The sequence below is a fragment of the Pseudophryne corroboree genome, chromosome 9 (assembly GCF_028390025.1).
Source record: "Pseudophryne corroboree isolate aPseCor3 chromosome 9, aPseCor3.hap2, whole genome shotgun sequence".
Classification (NCBI taxonomy): Eukaryota; Metazoa; Chordata; class Amphibia; order Anura; family Myobatrachidae; genus Pseudophryne; species Pseudophryne corroboree.
Window position 1 is genome coordinate 188776510 of NC_086452.1, and position 18612 is coordinate 188795121.

The 18612-nt window shown below is 43.3% G+C and overlaps 1 protein-coding gene across 1 annotated transcript in view; it reads right to left on the reverse strand.

The window, feature by feature from the left end:
- Positions 1–4543: 4543 nt before the first annotated feature.
- Positions 4544–18612, reverse strand: part of RGS5 (regulator of G protein signaling 5) — a 229978-nt gene continuing 215909 nt past the window's right edge. Inside the window, exon 5 of the mRNA XM_063940041.1 lies at positions 4544–9254. Within this exon, the coding sequence (XP_063796111.1) occupies positions 9093–9254 (162 nt within the window). The 3' untranslated portion in view covers positions 4544–9092. The remainder of the gene's footprint in view (positions 9255–18612) is intronic.

Genomic DNA, 18612 nt, shown 5'->3' on the forward strand with positions numbered 1-18612 from the left:
TTGTCTGCCGTAATGTGTAAAAAGGGCATGCTGTCTGCCGTAATGTGTAAAAAGGGGGCCGCTGTCTGCCATAATGTGTAAAAAGGGGGACGCTGTCTGCCTTAATGTGTAAAAAGAGGGATGCTGTCTGTCGTAATGTGTAAAAATAGGATGCTGTCTGCTGTTATGTGTAAAAAGGGGACGCTGTCTGCCGTAATGTGTAAAAAGGGGGACGCTGTCTGCCGTAATGTGTAAAAAGGGAATGCTGTCTGCCTTAATGTGTAAAAAGGGGGACGCTGTCTGCCATAATGTGTAAAAAGGGGATGCTGTCTGCCTTAATATGTAAAAAAGAGGACGCTGTCTGTCTTAATGTGTAAAAAAGGGGACGCTGTCGGCCATGATGTGTAAAAAGGGTTTGCTGTCTGCCGTTATGTGTAAAAAGGGGACGCTGTCTGCCGTTATGTGTAAAAAGAAGACCCTTTCTGCCGTAATGTGTAAAAAGGGCACGCTGTCTGTGTTAATGTGTAAAAAGGGGTACACTGTCTGCCGTAATGTGTAAAAAGGGTTCACTGTCTGCCGTAATGTGTAAAAAGGGGACGCTGTCTGCCGTAATGTGTAAAAAGGGGACGCTGTCTGCCGTAATGTGTAAAAAGGGGATGCTGTCTGCTGTAATGTGTAAAAAGGGGAATCTGTCCACCATAAGGTGTAAAAGGGGCTCTACCTGGTGTAGTGGTGCTACTGTGCGGCGTCATTTGAATAATGGAGACTACTGTGCACCGTTATATGAATTGGTATTATTTTGTGGCCACACCCCTTCCCCACAAAGCCACGCCCCTATAATTTTTTGCGCGCACAACCCCTGTTTTACATGGGCAGGGGCCTCCGATGCCATTTCCTGCACACAGTGCTAAAATGTCTAGCTACGGCACTGTTGCTACTTATCCATTTCTCTGGCCCTGAGCAGGTCCCCCTCACCAGATCCTCTCCAGGGGTGAGGGGGTGGACTTGGATGGGATGGGGGGGACAAAGTATTTTGTCGCATCTAAACCCACCACTCGCTAGTTCCGCCACTGAAGGGTCCTTTATCAAATGGGCTTCTGTTTGGTATAAACAGACAAACACACTGACAAATCTATACACAAACAACTTGGGAAGCAGCTCATCAAACCTTCTAAAGAGGACAAGTGAGGGTTTGCCCATAGCAACAAGCCAGATTCTAGATATCATTTATCTATAGTGCATTCTATAAAATGATAACTAAACTTAGGATGGTTGCTATGGGCAACAACTCCACTTGTTCTGATAAAGTTCTCTGTTAAAATATTATTGTCTATAGTTAGCCATAAAGCAATGGAGCTCATAATCTTGTGTAGTGGGTAAAGATGATGCATTTTAAAGTGTTACTTTTTATGGGTATTAGGATAGGATACGGTCAGGATGACAGTGGTAGAAATCCCGATGGTCAGAGTGCAGACAGCTACATCCCGACGGCAAGAATCGTGGCAGTAAGTATTGGTGTTGGGGTTAGTTTTAGGGTTAGACACTAGGGGTATGGTTAGGGTTAGGCTGGGAACACACTAGGTGGTATGTCATCAGAATAGGACCGACATCGTGCACATTGGGTAGGGTGTACTCACTACCACGTGCTCCAGCATATTACTCATCCCATCTGCTGTGCTGCTCAATGTGGCCATGAAAGACATATCACTATATCGTTCAGTGTGTGTATGGATATCCGACAACTCGTCCTTGTGCAATCAGCCATGATCTCTGGACGGGATGGTTAGAGTTAGTTTGTGGGAGGGGTGGGTTAAGGTTAGGCTGAGGGAGGGGTAGATTAGTGTTAAGCTGTGGGAGGGGTGAGTTAGTCTGTGAGAGGGGATGGTTAGGGTTAGGCTGCAAAAGTGATGGCTTAGGGTTAGGCTGCGGGAGGGGTGGGTTAGGCTGAGGGAGAGGTAGGTTAGGGTTAGGCTGTGGGAAAGGTGGGTTAGGGTTAGGCTGAGGAAGGGGACGGTTAGGGTTAGGCTGTGGGAGGGGATGGTTATGGTTAGGCTGCAGGAGGGGTAGGTTAGGCTGAATGAGGGGTTGGTTAGGGTTAGGCTGAAGGAGGGGTAGGTTAGTGTTAGGCTGTGGGAGGGTTGGGTTTGGGTTAGGCTGAAGGAGGGGTGAGTTAGGCTGAAGGAGGGGTGGGTTAGGCTGAGGGATGGGTAGGATAGGGTTAGGCTGTGGGAGGGGATGGTTAGGCTGAGGGAGGGGTAGATTAGGGTTAGGCTATGGGAGGGGAAGTGTTATGGTTAGGCTGCGGAAGGGGTAGTGTAACGTGTTATGGTTAAAATACTCACCATCGGGATGCTGCTGTCTGCATTCTGACCATCAGCATTTTAACAGCTGGGATATCGATACCATCCCATTGGATATGTTAGGGACTTGTGAGAATGCCAACTAGGACCTGCTGTACTGTAAAGCCAGGTACTGCCCCATTATTCACAGATATCTAGTACTGCAGATACAACCGTTTCAGATCATCTTTTCATCATTTTGCACTTCTGTGTATACTGACTCAGACCACTGCCAGCACTGATTACACAAAGACAAGGCTATGTGTTACTATTTATTTCACATGCAGTGTTACACAGGTTATATAAGGTTAACCATATATATATCCAGAAATTAATATTCATTCAATACATCACTATAAGATGCTGTTGTAAGACAACAGATACGGTTGGAGACCTCAGGAATGATATACATTTACTATTATTACACCTCTTCATTGTGGTCATGTCTTTGTATACATCTGCCAAAGAAATAAAATTATGACTCAATTATGAAAACGTGATGATTTTTTTAAATTTCAATTCAGATCAGGTAATCCAAGTAATCCATTGTGTGATAGCTGCTGGGACTTGTAGTTTGTCACCGAATAGAGATCCATATACTGTATTGCATTTCTCTGCAAATTTAATAATAAAGTGTTTGACTAGATCAATTAAAAAATAACAAATAGCCATCAAGTGCCTAGTCAAGGAATACTCTGCAACTACTTGCAAATCAGGTGTTTCAGTATTTTTAAATTAGAGATTGTAGCTGTACACATAACACTATCGTAACTAGCTAGTGACTACGGGATTCTCATTGGTTGCCTAGCAACAGGAAAACATAATAGTGATTTAGGTTCATCAATATCCTTCTGATTTCTCTCTGTGTCCTTATTAGGTAAACTTAGGAGACAGATATTTTGAGGGGAACATTCTGTTATTCAGGAAATAACCTGGCAGTATTTCTAACCGTGAAGCGTTAGAGAGGAAACAAACTCTGCTCTGGCGTTTACATACTGATTCTGCGCGTCATTACTGTGTTTATAACCTCTCCTGCTTGTGTGCAAGTATCTCAAAAGGACACTTGCATCAGCTCTACAATGATGCGAGACTGTATATCTCTTTTCAAATGACAAACAGCGTCTGCAAAAGACAGGTTTTAATGATTGACTATGAGAAGGTTCAAACATTGCTGAACAAATCCACTTAGACAGGACGCCTAATATTTTATTGCTGGCGCCTGAATTTCTTTATTTTTATAAATTTGTGAATGCATCCCTTCCCTGGAAACTGAAGAAACAGGCTGACTCTTAAATCATTTTATTTGCTTCTGAATATTAACTCTATTTGTCTGACTGAAAATGCGCAGCAGAAAACTAAAGAAGGATGCAAATCTGGTGACACTGAACATAAAATAGTGTGGTATATCTACAGTATATTTATATGCAAGCTAAGCACATATATACTTTCCCCAACTATATCTGACATATGTCGGCGTGATTTTACTGTCAACACACTTGTGACAAAAATGTAAAACATCTTGCATTTTCCCCTATTTCTTATTCTGCTAATGTAATAGGGCCTAGAAGCAAGGGTCTTCAACCTGCAGCCCTCCAGCTGCTTTGGAACTACACATCCCAGCATGCCCTGCCACAGTTATGCTATTCAGGCATGCTAAAACTAAGACAGGGCATGCTGGGATGCATAGTTCCACAGCAGCTGGAGGGCCACAGGTTGAAGACCAATGGCAGCAAATCATTGTGTCACTAAAGTAATATACAGTACATTTTTTTTTATCATCAGAAGTTTCAATCACATTATTTATTGACATGGAGGTATACAGCTAATTGGATGCGTAAGAGGAACTCACATCTTATAAAGCACTAGTCTCTGGCTGTCTTGGTGATGTAATAAATGAAAGTACCGATAATGTAAATGCTATTGAAGTCCTTACACGTATTTATGTATGAGGCAAAGGTTATGCAACGTTATAAAGATCTTATATAATATGTAGGAGATGCCAATCCTGCTATAGATTTTCTTAATAAGACATTGTTGCAGGAGTAAATAAAATAATGTCCTGCTGTAAAGTTCCAAGAATTTGTTGGATATCTGATATTGGAGAAACAAATGCAATAATATCTCATTGAGCTGCCAGAAGTGCAAAAAGCAATGTATGGAGCCCAGAGAAATAAGCTTTACACCTTGTTATCAAACCTTTAGGAGGGGAAAAAAAACTGCAGGACTAAGTTTTAGAGTCCTCTTTAATGAAACAGAATATTACACATACTGTATGAGTATCCCACGTTCTGACAGGTGTAAAACCTCTACAGATACTGCTGACATGTCATTCTCAGCACACTTGATTGAACAGAAATGGTGAACACTTATGAAAATTGGTGCAGAGGTAACTGAGGTAAATAATGGCCATCCGATGTTTGCTTTTCTATTGGAATCTGTACTTGAAAAATAAGGTCCTCTGCTGCACTTTTGCATAGGTTTTACCAAATGTCCCTTAATAAGCTAATTAACATTTTGTGCACTGGCCCAATATTATACCTATGAATTATTTAGTTAATTCCATATGAGTTAGTAACATCAGTAGGCTGCTTGTTGTGTATAATTGCTTAAAGGGTCATTATGTAAATTCCAGCTATTTTTGCATTCAAAACAAGAAGAGATGAACTTTCCAACCTATTTACCATGAAAGTCACGACGGGAGATGGCATTCAATGAGAAGCTGTCCCACTAGGCCTTGCATGCACACAAACACATATCTTAGGTTAATGTGAGCAGCAGGATCCATCCTGAGGGGGAGGGACAAGAATATCCCTCTCTGCTGGTGCTTCACCTATAGAATTGGCCTGCTGACACCATCCGCATATGGTTTTAGATATCTGGTACAATTTTTGGAGCTTGATAAATAACAGAAGATTGCAGTCCCCATGAGGGAAGACTGCCATCTTCATGGTTAATTTACTGAATGCAGCAGCTATCTCTGATATCTCCTGCATTCCGCTGTTGCTATATAGAAAAAAATACTTAAAATTGCCTTACTTGTGTGGAAAAAGCCATTTAAGGCTTGTTAAATAAGTCTCTCAGACATTAGTGATGTCATTAATTTCCAGTGCACTAATAGACATAATTTCATAAACATTGGTTCAGTTCACAAAATGGCTTCCTTCAGTGTTTGTAGGAGACACTTTACAATCTCATGCTGGCTGGCTTGAGATTTATCGTGTCTATTTGCAGTTCCCATTCTGAATGTTTTTCTTACATGAGCACTATTCCAAATGCATGTTCTTGTCACTACTGTTGCTTTCAAATACTGATCAGGCATAGACCCGGGAATTTGCCGGCTTAATAAACCCCGGAAATCTCCCGGGATGTATGTGTAAAAGGGGTATTATTGGTTCCTATACACGTGCTGGCAAGATTTAGGCTAAATATTGGCTGATGCATTTGTAAGGATTATTCATCTGCTGTACAGAAAAGTCTGCTGAACACAAATTTCTAAATATTAGGGTACTCATTGCACAGAACACTGAAATGGCAGTTCTCCTGCAAATCAAGAATATAGCATACAATATGTGGCAAAAACATAATCAGGATACAAAGACACACTGACTCAATTCATAGGTTACTGAGCTGTGCAGATGTCCCAATAATGATTTCAAGCAAAAGCATTAACATGACAGCACTATCTTCTGTTATTGCCAAGATGTCCTGTATTAAATGTTACATACTGTAGTTGATGAGTAACCGTCATCACTTTTGGATTCATTGCACTGTGAACTTCTTACAGTAGATGCAGATTACATAATCTGAGGTGAATAATTATTTTTTTTTATTTTTTTTATGATTCTACACATTAAAGTATAACAGTTATAGCATGTAATTGTATTCCAATTCATCATAATGGCTAAAATGTGTAGGCTTTTTTGTTTAAAATTACATTTACAATAGAAGACAAACATATGACTGTCAACTTTTACACAAGGAGGTAGCCATTTTGTGGACTTGACCAATACTCATGGTGAATATGGCTTAATGATCACTGGGATCTAGTGAAATTACTAAAATGTGATTTCTCACAAATATGGCTTCAAAACACAAAATGGTTGTTCCCATAGTTTGTAGGTGACAGTTAACATTTTCATGCAAGACATGTGTTCAGATTGCTAAAGTATGCAATTAGTTTAAGTATTTTCTTAAAAAAACTAAAGCTATAGCCCAGAAAATGACAAACCTCTCAGAAAACCAATTATATCAAATAAAACATCTACAGATATATCAAATAAAACATCTACAGATGTTTCAGGTATTAGTCTTTTTTTCCCCCCCAGCCGATTACAACCTGAACCGTGTTTAATAGTTTCTATGAAATGCTGTCCTAGATTACATGCATAAATATGACTAAGTCCTTTTGCCTGCCTTACAGAAAGGATCCCACTTGTATTTAAATTGTACAGGTTGTAAACCAACACATGACAGGACATACGTTTGTGTTCCTTCATTATGGAGATTAAATGATGTACTGTATATAGTTTGTGACACTGACCAATCATGATGTTCTTTACAGCAAGTCGGTGGGTGCTTTCAGTGAAATGCTCTGATTGTCTCAGGTTTTTGCAATTAACTTAGTTATGCAAGAACCTTACTGAGACCTTACATTACTATGATAGCTCATTTCTCACTTTTAAATAGGAGGATGCTAACTGCTCACACTGGTCACTAGGCCAAGACACTATATTGTCACATGAGATTTAATACGGACTATAGAGAGAAAATAGGCTCCTGGTACCAGTAACAGATACCTTTTATGAATAAATCTTTTGGGAAATATGATACTCTATTTTCTGTACATCTAAATGTGGTGTTATTTCTTGCAGTATCTCACCGTGAGGTGTTACAGTCCCGGTTGTCAAATGTAATACTGACCCGTCTGCAATAGCTTTCTCTGTAACCCCATGTTCTTCACTTCCATTTATGGAATCTTCAGTATTTTTCAATGTCACCTTTCCACATAAGGCCCCTTTATCCGCATGCCCAAACACCATTAAATACAATCTGTCTTCTCCATGTGAAATTATTTAGGACACCCTGTACTTTTGGCACTATTCATTATCCATCAAACCTTTCTGTAAGCTTTTCACCCCATTCCCGGTACCTTAGAGCAAGACGCCTCTACATATACAGCACTTATCACTGGCCACCATTCAGGCCCGAGTTAGGCAAGTATTGCTTTCAGAAAATAACTTACTGTGACCATCAGTGCAGGCCACTAGGACTTATACATAAAATGATCCAGTGATATAGCGGATGTGCATGTGGATAGTAAGTAACTAAACTACTGTAGAATTAGATCAATATGATAGTGTAGGGAAGCACTAATATGCATTTACATTTTCACCAAACATTAATTGCTCTTCATGGTCAGTAGTCTTTCTTAACACACCAATTAGAAGGGTATCTAGCTGCCCACTATATCCTCTTCTACACAGGGGGGAGATATATCAAGCCTTGGAGAGAGAGAATGTAGAGAAGGTCTGCAAAGTAACCAATAAGTTTCTAACTGTCAGTAATCTAGCATGGTGGGGCACATGTATTAAGCCTGGAGAAGTGATAAAGTGGAAGGAGATAATGCACCAGTTATGTAACACTAGTTACCGGCTGGGTTTGAAAAATGACAGTTAGGATCTGACTGGCTGGTGCATTATCACCTTGCACTTATCACTGCTTTATCACTTCACCAGGTTTATACATCTGCCCCTGAGTTTGAAAAATGACAGTTAGGATCTGATTGGCTGGTGTGTTATCACCTTCCACTTTATCACTTCTCCAGGCTTAATACATCTGCCCCGTCTTTAAAATGACAGTAACACGCTGATTGTTTGCTTTGGTCAACTTCTCCACTTTATCTCTCTCACAGGCTTTATACCTCTCCCCTTCAGCAGCCCATTCAGATGTTTTACCGCCGATCAATGCTGTCACTGCCTTCATGGCAAGGTGATGACTTTCCGTCTTGTCTACTAGTTACTTTGTGAAAACCTTTTTACAATCTGAGTCAGAGTATTGAACTGTAACGTCCCCTTCCCATGGATGCAATGCAATACGCCTTTTTTTTTATTAATGATCTGTTATCTGTTCTGCAAAGCACTCCATTAAAATACATAGGAAGAAGGGTAAAGCCCCATACACACACAGGGCAGATGTGTGCTGAGCGATCTAGCACAGTCCTCTCAGCACACATCTCTCCCCCCGCTCAGCACACAGCGCGATGTGTGCTGAGCGGGTGGGAGGGGGGGTGGGGGAAGGCGCTTGTTTCACTCAAATCTAAAGTCAGCGATAGCGACGCGCGGGGCCGCGCATCGCTATCACTATGGGCATACACACGGAGAAATCCGTGCTTAATTTCTAAGCAATCTAGTCAGATAGCTTAGAATTTAAGCACGGATCTCTCCGTGTGTACCCCTCTTAACAAGTGATAGATCAGAGATCTTGCTTAATTAGAAACCAGTGTGCAGTAATCTCTGTATACATCTTGGGTTGAATATCTAGCAATACTTTTCACAGGCAGCATATTTTGCAATGAATCCTAAAACCACTTTATTTTTTGATGCTAGCAGACATTGTGCAGGTTTCCTATAATGTACATAATAAGGGACAGCTTGGCAACAACAGTGTCTACATAAGTGCCCATTAGAAAAAGCAGCTGCAGAAGCAACAGGTCAGCAAACCAGTATCTGAAAATCCTGGAGAGCTGGGGATGCACTACACAGCTCCATTATGCCACTATTTCACTAGCCCCTGATAGATCTCTGAGCGCATAAATCTGGGCAGCGAGTCTTTCTCCATTAGAGCAAAGATTTTCTTTTGGGCCAGATCAAAACTGGAGGGTGATGGCTCCACCAGGTTCTTCATTGTCACGTCTTTGGTGAAGTGGTCGATGTTGACCTGCCAAGAGAAGACAGTGAAAGTTTGAAAATGAAGCAGAGTTTTTTTCACGCACATAAAGAAATTGATCAGAATTATCTTTGCTGCCAAAGATCGAATTTCAATTTGACAGCACAGCGACACTGATTCAAATCTCTAAAGTACGTCAAGTGTTGTCATTAAAATCGATCGCCATTATCCCCTTATTACAAAACCACACCAATGCAGTCTCATAGACAAAAACTATGCAATACTGTATATAAACAACAATTATCACTAGAATACAGGCAATATTATATAAATCATTTTCAAATATGTCCAATAGCAGTGATAGTATCCACATTCTAAAAAGTGAGTACTTATTATTCACAACAAATAAATAACAAGTGGCGCTTGACAATCAGACAATTAAAAAAACATTTATTTATATAAAATGTATGTAAGTTACAACAACCTCCCGGGAGTAAGAAACAATATTGAGAATGTCACAATAATATGAATGTGCACTATATTATAGCTTCATTATCAATTAATAAAAAACATGAATGATAAATAATCTTACTTGCACGTGACTATTCATTAGTAACACCTAGAAGGTTTTGGACCGTGCTGGGTTCACTATGTGCACACAAACGGCGATACATATATAAAATGTATAGCTGTTATATGCTTGATCTAAACAAGAGTCACTCACGGCTGTATGTTTTGAAGGGATTGCGTGTAGCACAAATCCATAACAATAAGCAGCTGGTGCAGAGAAGATGATTTGAAGAATACAACCTCCGCTGGGCAGGAGCCTATTCAGTCCTTGCTCCCTGGTGTCGTCCCGCCGTCCCACCAGAGACACACACCAGAGCCTCAGCGGGTTCAACTGATGCCGCACCGTGCAGGGAGTCCCGACAAGCCGTCCCCGATGGTCCACGCCACCTCCGGTACCTCCGCACTTTCAAAACGGAGGCTGTAAGCTGATGTTCCGGAGTACACCGGTCTGCGCCGGGCTGGGAGGGAACGGCACCTGTGGCTTCTACCTCCCCAAGTTAAGATGGACGGCTGTGGCTGTAGGGGTATGAGCTGCAATAAAGGTGTTCCTAATTGCGGTGGTTAGAACCGGGCTCCTATGCACAATTAGGAAATGAATAAACAGCCACTAGCAGTGTTGATCCTTGAAAGACAAAAGCCTGTATACAGGCTTTTGTCTTTCAAGGATCAACACTGCTAGTGGCTGTTTATTCATTTCCTAACCGTGCATAGGAGCCCGGTTCTAACCACCGCAATTAGGAACACCTTTATTGCAGCTCATACCCCTACAGCCACAGCCGTCCATCTTAACTTGGGGAGGTAGAAGCCACAGGTGCCGTTCCCTCCCAGCCCGGCGCAGACCGGTGTACTCCGGAACATCAGCTTACAGCCTCCGTTTTGAAAGTGCGGAGGTACTGGAGGTGGCGTGGACCATCGGGGCCGGCTTGTCGGGACTCCCTGCACGGTGCGGCATCAGTTGTACCCGCTGAGGCTCTGGTGTGTGTCTCTGGTGGGACGGCGGGACGACACCAGGGAGCAAGGACTGAATAGGCTCCTGCCCAGCGGAGGTTGTATTCTTCAAATCATCTTCTCTGCACCAGCTGCTTATTGTTATGGATTTGTGCTACACGCAATCCCTTCAAAACATACAGCCGTGAGTGACTCTTGTTTAGATCAAGCATATAACAGCTATACATTTTATATATGTATCGCCGTTTGTGTGCACATAGTGAACCCAGCACGGTCCAAAACCTTCTAGGTGTTAATAATGAATAGTCACGTGCAAGTAAGATTATTTATCATTCATGTTTTTTATTAATTGATAATGAAGCTATAATATAGTGCACATTCATATTATTGTGACATTCTCAATATTGTTACTTACTCCCGGGAGGTTGTTGTAACTTACATACATTTTATATAAATAAATGTTTTTTTAATTGTCTGATTGTCAAGCGCCACTTGTTATTTATTTGTTAGTTTCGTTTTAAGGGACTGGCAATTCCCTTTTTCAGGAGGCTGCTGACAATCAAAGTGCAGTGCTACTCACCTGAGCGCTTAGTTTTTTCTTTCTTCCTACTTATTATTTACAGTATTATTGTTATTATGAAAAAATAGATTAATATATATTTCATGCCTCTATGCCATATACAAACCACAGACGCGTTAATTAAGATAATCGCTAGTAGAGCTCATAAAACTATTTTTTCACAATTGTTGCTAAGTGATCAAACGGTATTACATGGTAGAAATTTTCTATGTTGTTGATGATTTATCTTTACAAAAGCAGCGTTATCATCCCCACCCATATGAAAAAACAGCCAACATGCAAAAAATAATAATAAAAATGTTTCAGGATAGTTTATGTCAATATACTATAGGTATGGGGTATATTTATTTATTAAAGAATATTTGCAGGAATTACCCCCCCCCCCAAAAAAAAAAAAAAATATCCATTTTCAAATCACTAATTCAGATGCACAAATCAATATTTTTCAAAGTAGAAAATAAATCCATGCGAGCATTTCAGAATACAAATGAATATATGTTAAACATAGTGCATGTGCATGTATATAATACATTCATTTATATAATAAAATAAATGGTACTGTATATACTGTAGCATTTTTAATTCTAGATGCCATTGTATGTATTGAAAGTAACGTTACCCTTCAGCCTGCCATGTAAAAAACAGTGCAAAACCCTTCAATATCCTAAGCGCATCTTCAATGACTGTAAACAGATCATATATTTATGCTTATTTTTATGCTTAATCTCTGTGGTTCCCATAGTAACCGTGGAAAAAGTCAAAGTTTCTGCATGCAATATCAGTGTCTTCAGGGAGGGAAAGAAAAGACTCAGCCCCTGTACACGCAATCTTTTTACATAAGTTCACCCTCATTCATCTTTGAGCACCACATAGAGAATTCTCTTACGTACAGTATCAAGTGCTAAAAACTGTAAGTTTTCAGATCATGTTTAATTAATGCTATCATCAGATCTTCAATAAAACTAAACTTAACATAGATTATGATGTACTAATAAATTAATTAGTATCTGGGAAGGTCAGAAGGCGTCTAAAGACTGGAGGGGACCTGTGTGAGCATGGTGGCCCCCTGAAATCAAAATGGCGCAAGTGCGTGCACACATCCGATAGACTGGTACTGTGAAAGAGTCTCCAACACATGTACAATAAGCTGTCGGTATCATTGAAAATATGATGTCAACGACATATTTCTGGTGATAACTTCTAAAATATGGCGCTGTGTCATATATCCTATCGGCGGAATAACTGTGCAAGCTGGGCAGGAGGTAAGCAACTGAAATGGCTGCAGGGTGTGGACTCAGGAGCCTCAGTGCACCATACACACTGCACTAATTATAGATGTTCTACTGAGGGAGGTCTTTCTTATGCCTGAAATGAGGTGCCTCAGTTTTGGGGCAATAATATTGTAGGTGGGGGGAAACAGCTGTGAAGAAAAGGTGTTCAGTGGGCAGAGGAGGACTAGAGGTGTGAAATGAGAATATTGGTAGGATAGCCAGTGGTGTAACTAGAATTTTTTCTCCCCCAAGCCAAAAAATTCTCTGGTGCCCCCCCCCCCCCCTCCCCCGATAATTGGCACTAGTAAAGTAATGAATCTGCGCGCGCCCACAAAAAAGGGCATGGCCTTGCTGAAATGGGCGCGACTTTGCAGGAAAAGACTACCTTATACCCCAGTTTTGCAACCTGCACGCCCAGACGTTAGCCACCACAGGAAAAAAAAAAATCCTGATTCATGCCCCTTACATTATTTGCCATTTTTCCTCCTTATAGTAATGCCCAGTATACATTATGACACATACTGCAATGGCCCTTAGACATTATGCAACACACAATAATGCCCATGACACAATATGCCACACACCATAATGCCCCCGACACATAATGCCACACACCGTAATGCCTGTGACACATTATGACAGGCATCGCAATGCCCGTTATTCATTATGCTACAAACTGCAATGCCCCTGATACATTATAGCACATACAATGCCTGTGACACATTATGACACACCGCAATGTCCGTGATACATTATGTCACACACTGCAATGCCCCTGATACATTATAGCACATACAATGCCTGTGACACATTATGACACACCGCAATGTCCGTGATACATTATACCACAATGCCCATGATATAGTATACCACACACCGTAATGCCTGTGACTCATACCGCAATGCCCGTTATACCCAATGCCACACACCGCAATACCCGTTATACATTATGCCACACACTGCAATGCCCCTGAGACATTATACCACATACCACAATGCCCGTGATATAGTATGCCACACACCGTAATGCCTGTGGAACATTATGACACACACCGCAATGTCCGTGATACATTATGCCACACACCGCAATGCCCATTACACATTAAGTCCTACAGTAACGTTCCTAATTACTTTTAAATTACCTGCTCGTTGCCAGAGGTTTCATGCTCTTGGTTCCATGCACAGTGCCAGGGGTTTTCATGCTCAGGGTGTGATGCTCATTGCCAGAGGTTTCATGCGGTAGGTGTTATGCTTATTGCCAGAGGTATCATGTGCTGGGTTTCAAGCTTGTTGCCAGGTGGTAATATTCATTGCCAGGGGTTTCATGCACTGGGTGTCATGCTCGTTTCTAGGGGGTAATGCTTGTTGTCAGGGATTTCATGCGCTGGGTGTTGTACTTGTAACCAGGGGGTAGTGCTTGTTGCTAGGGCTGTGCTCCCAGGGCCACATATGCCCCCAGTGCCACATATTCCCCCATAGTGCAAGGTACACATATGCCCACAGTGCCAAATATGCCCACCCATTGCCAAATATGCTCCCCCAGGGCTAAAAATGCTCCCCAAGTGCCAAATATGTCCCCCCAGTGCCAAATATGCCCCCCCAGTGCCAAATATGCTCCCCAAGTGCCAAACTGCCACCCCAAGTGCCAAGTATGTTCCCCCAGTGCCAAATATGATTCCACTGATTCCAGGGCTAAAAATGCCCCCCCCCCCCGTGCCAAATATGCTCCCCCAGTGCCAAACATGCCCCAAGTGCCAAATATGTTCCCCCAGTGCCAAATATGTTCCCCCAGTGTCAAATATGCTCCCCCAGTGCCAAACGTGCTCCCCCAGTGCCAAACTGCCACCCCAAGTGCCAAGTATGTTCTCCCAGTGCCAAATATGCCCCCCCAGTGCCAAATATGTCCCGCCAGTGCCAGGAACCCCCCCCCCAGGCTCCGCTGCTGTGCCGTTTTGAGAAGGAGGGACACGGAGGGCACAGCGCACGCCTCTCCTGTGTGTCCTTCCTGCGTCTCCAGCGGCAGTAGCATGTCTATCAAATGAAGTGCCGGTTTATGAGCCAATCAGAGCTCACGAACGGGCACTTCATTAAACAGACACGCCGCTGCCGCCGGAGCTCCAGGAGGGACACACGGGAGAGGCGCGCGCTGTGCCCTCCGTGTCCCTCCTTCCAAAAACAGAATCAGTGGCGGCGGATAGAGAGCCCCGCAGCCCTGCGCGCCTCCAAGCGCTCGCAGTGGCTGCGGTCCCCTAGTTACGCCACTGAGGATAGCTGATAACTGGCATGGTAAGTAACTGATTGTGAAGGAAAACTTTTTTAAGCCTAGGAATGAGAATTTGGGACAATAATTTGAAGTAGCTGGGATGGACAGATATTGCACATACCTGAACTGAAGTTAGTACATTCGCACAGTGAGAAGGAAAAGAGAAGTATGCATGTAAATGAGCGGTATCTTATTTGCAGGGACAGCAGATTCACACTAACAATCCCTGGGACAACTGTTTGATACATACCTCTAAAGGTAAGTAAATGATGCTTTAAAATGCATCAGTATCAATAAATAAAATTTGCAAATATTGATAAATAGACCCCTATGTTATATCTAAGGAGCAGGGCCCTGTTGGATGTCGAATCACACTATATTTTAGAGAATGGAAATTCTGCCTCATGTCTCACAGATGCTGACAAACTGTAAGACAGGGGTGGGGAACCTTTTTTCTACCGAGGGCCATTTGGATATTTATAAAATCCTTCGGGGGCCATACAAGTCTGCCCCCGCGCGTGCCCAAAAAATGGGTGTGGCCAGTTAAAATGGGACGTGATACACATATGCCCCCAATAGTGCAGTGCCAGATCCACAATTGCCCCCACAGTGCCAGGTATACAAATGCCCCTCACAGTGCCAGGTATACAGATGCCCCCCACAGTGCCAGGTATACAAATGCCCCCACAGTGCCAGGCATACAAATGCCCCTCACAGTGCCAGGCATACAAATGCCCCTCACAGTGCCAGGTATACAAATGCCCCCACAGTGCCAGGTATACAAATGCCCCTCACAGTGCCAGGTATACAGATGCCCCCACAGTGCCAGGTATAAAAATGCCCCCACAGTGCCAGGTATACAAATGCCCCTCACAGTGCCAGGTATACAGATGCCCCCACAGTGCCAGGTATACAAATGCCCCTCACAGTGCCAGGTATACAGATGTCCCCACAGTGCCAGGTATACAGCTGCCCCCCAGTCCCCCCCCCCCCCCCGTCCCGCTTACCGCTCCTTTCGGCGGGTACACGGAGGAGAGCGCAGCTATGTTGGGCGGCGGCGTGTAAGACTTGAAACCAGACGCCGATTCGAGAGCCAATCAGAGCTCGCTGACCGGCAGCCGCGGCTCCTGATTGGCTGCCGGTCCACGAGCTCTGATTGGCTCACGAACCGGCGGCTGGTTTCAAGTCCTACACGCCGCCGCCGCCCGACAATAGCCGCGCACTCCTCCGTGTGGTGACAGCTGAGACACGCTGCCGCCGGACTGTGCGGCGGCGTGTCTCACTGAGAGGAGCGGGTGGGCCGGACCAAACGGCTTCGCGGGCCTTATACGGCCCGCGGGCCGGAGGTTCCCCACCCCTGCTGTAAAAGAATGAGGGATTATCATCAACACAAAAAGACACTAAGGCCATTTTTTGCCATGAATGTTGAATTGAATGCTGCAAACCGCACTGTGGGCCAAATTCATGTTTGTACACAATGGCTAATGTTCATGCAGTGGAGCATGTGCTGCGATCACAGTGCACATGCGTCAAGGTGCCACTGCAGTCTCGCTCACAATGAGGATTTCATGGCAAAGTGAATGACAGGATGTGACCGTTTGGAGGTGTTAACGGGTGCAAGCTCGAACATGCAAAAACATGATGGTTGCGTTGCTGCTGCTGCATCCAAGCTGTGTGGCCATAGGTCTACCCTTAATCTCAATGGGGGTCATTCCGAGTTGTTCGCTCGTTATATTTTTCTCGCAACGGAGCGATTAGTCGCTAATGCGCATGCGCAATGTCCGCAGTGCGACTGCGCCAAGTAAATTTGCTATGCAGTTAGGTATTTTACTCATGGCATTACGAGGTTTTTTCTTCGTTCTGGTGATCGTTATGTGATTGACAGGAAGTGGGTGTTTCTGGGCGGAAACTGGCCGTTTTATGGGTGTGTGCGAAAAAACGCTACAGTTTCTGGAAAAAACGCGGGAGTGGCTGGAGAAACGGAGGAGTGTCTGGGCGAACGCTGGGTGTGTTTGTGACGTCAAACCAGGAACGACCAGCACTGAACTGATCGCAGATGCCGAGTAAGTCTGGAGCTACTCAGAAACTGCTAAGAAGTGTCTATTCGCAATTCTGCTAATCTTTCGTTCGCAATTTCGATATGCTAAGATTCACTCCCAGTAGGCGGCGGCTTAGCATGTGCAAAGCTGCTAAAAGCAGCTTGCGAGCGAACAACTCGGAATGACCCCCAATGTTCCTTGTTTTTGCGTATAGGCTGCAAATGTGTACACAATTGTGAATGAATTTGCAATGGTTCGATGGGCATCTTTTTTTATTTCTGGGCAGCAGCATCACTTGCTAACATTAGCAGATCCATTGGCCCTCATTCCGAGTTGTTCGCTCGGTATTTTTCATCGCATCGCAGTGAAAATCCGCTTAGTACGCATGCGCAATGTTCGCACTGCGACTGCGCCAAGTAACTTTACTATGAAGAAAGTATTTTTACTCACGGCTTTTTCTTCGCTCCGGCGATCGTAATGTGATTGACAGGAAATGGGTGTTACTGGGCGGAAACACGGCGTTTCAGGGGCGTGTGGCTGAAAACGCTACCGTTTCCGGAAAAAAATGCAGGAGTGGCCGGAGAAACGGTGGGAGTGCCTGGGCGAACGCTGGGTGTGTTTGTGACGTCAACCAGGAACGACAAGCACTGAAATGATCGCACAGGCAGAGTAAGTCTGGAGCTACTCAGAAACTGCTAAGTAGTTAGTAATCGCATTATTGCGAATACATCGTTCGCAATTTTAAGAAGCTAAGATTCACTCCCAGTAGGCGGCGGCTTAGCGTGTGTAACTCTGCTAAAATCGCCTTGCGACCGATCAACTCGGAATGAGGGCCATAGTCTAGAAAATTGCAAATGCATTTGCATACAAACATGAATTAGATGCTGTCTGAGAATAGATAAAACGCTTTAAAATTGGGCAATTGTATTAAGGTATGTGTAAGAAAGATGTGTAATTTCCTGGATGTGCTCTTTGCAATTTGTACTTTCTCTTGTTTGTTGTTTTAATATCTCATTAGTCACTCAAAGTGTGCTGTTAAAATTACTACTGAATGAACACATCATGTTCCAAGGAGATGAGATTTCCAGTACATAAAAGTGCATCAAGGAATGTATCTGACTACTACATTTATAGCAGTAACCTGTGTATTATTAATTGTGTGGGGAAGCAACACTAAAGACAACAGACAGGAAGATGTTACAGTAACTGAAAGTAAATTGTACAATAATATTTGTGATAACGTATGAATGTGTCTTAACTAGTGCTTAAAGTGGTCCTAGAGAAGTGGTGGAACTCCCCCCCCCCCCCCCCATGCCTGTGTAATAAAGGGATTGCGCGCACCGTAGGTGACACACTGCAAAGGGGGCGTGGTCTCAAAAAGAAAGGGGCGTGGCCATTCAATAGTATACCTATTTAAAATTACACCAAACACAGTAGCACAATCTTATTCACATTACACAGCATAGTAGTGTCCCTTAGTCACAAAGCCCACAGTAGTAGCACCCCAAATACACATAATTCCCACAGCAGTAGTGCCCCTTATACAATGTCCTCAGTAGTAGTGCCCCTTGTGCAATGCCCACTGTAGTGGTAGTGACCACAGTTGTAGTGCCCCTTATGTAGAGCTCATAGTATTGGGGAACCTTATACAGTGCCCCCCAGTAGTGGTGCCACTTATGTCCCCAGGAGTGATGCACCTTATTAAGTGCCCCCTATGCAATGCCCTCATTAATAGTGC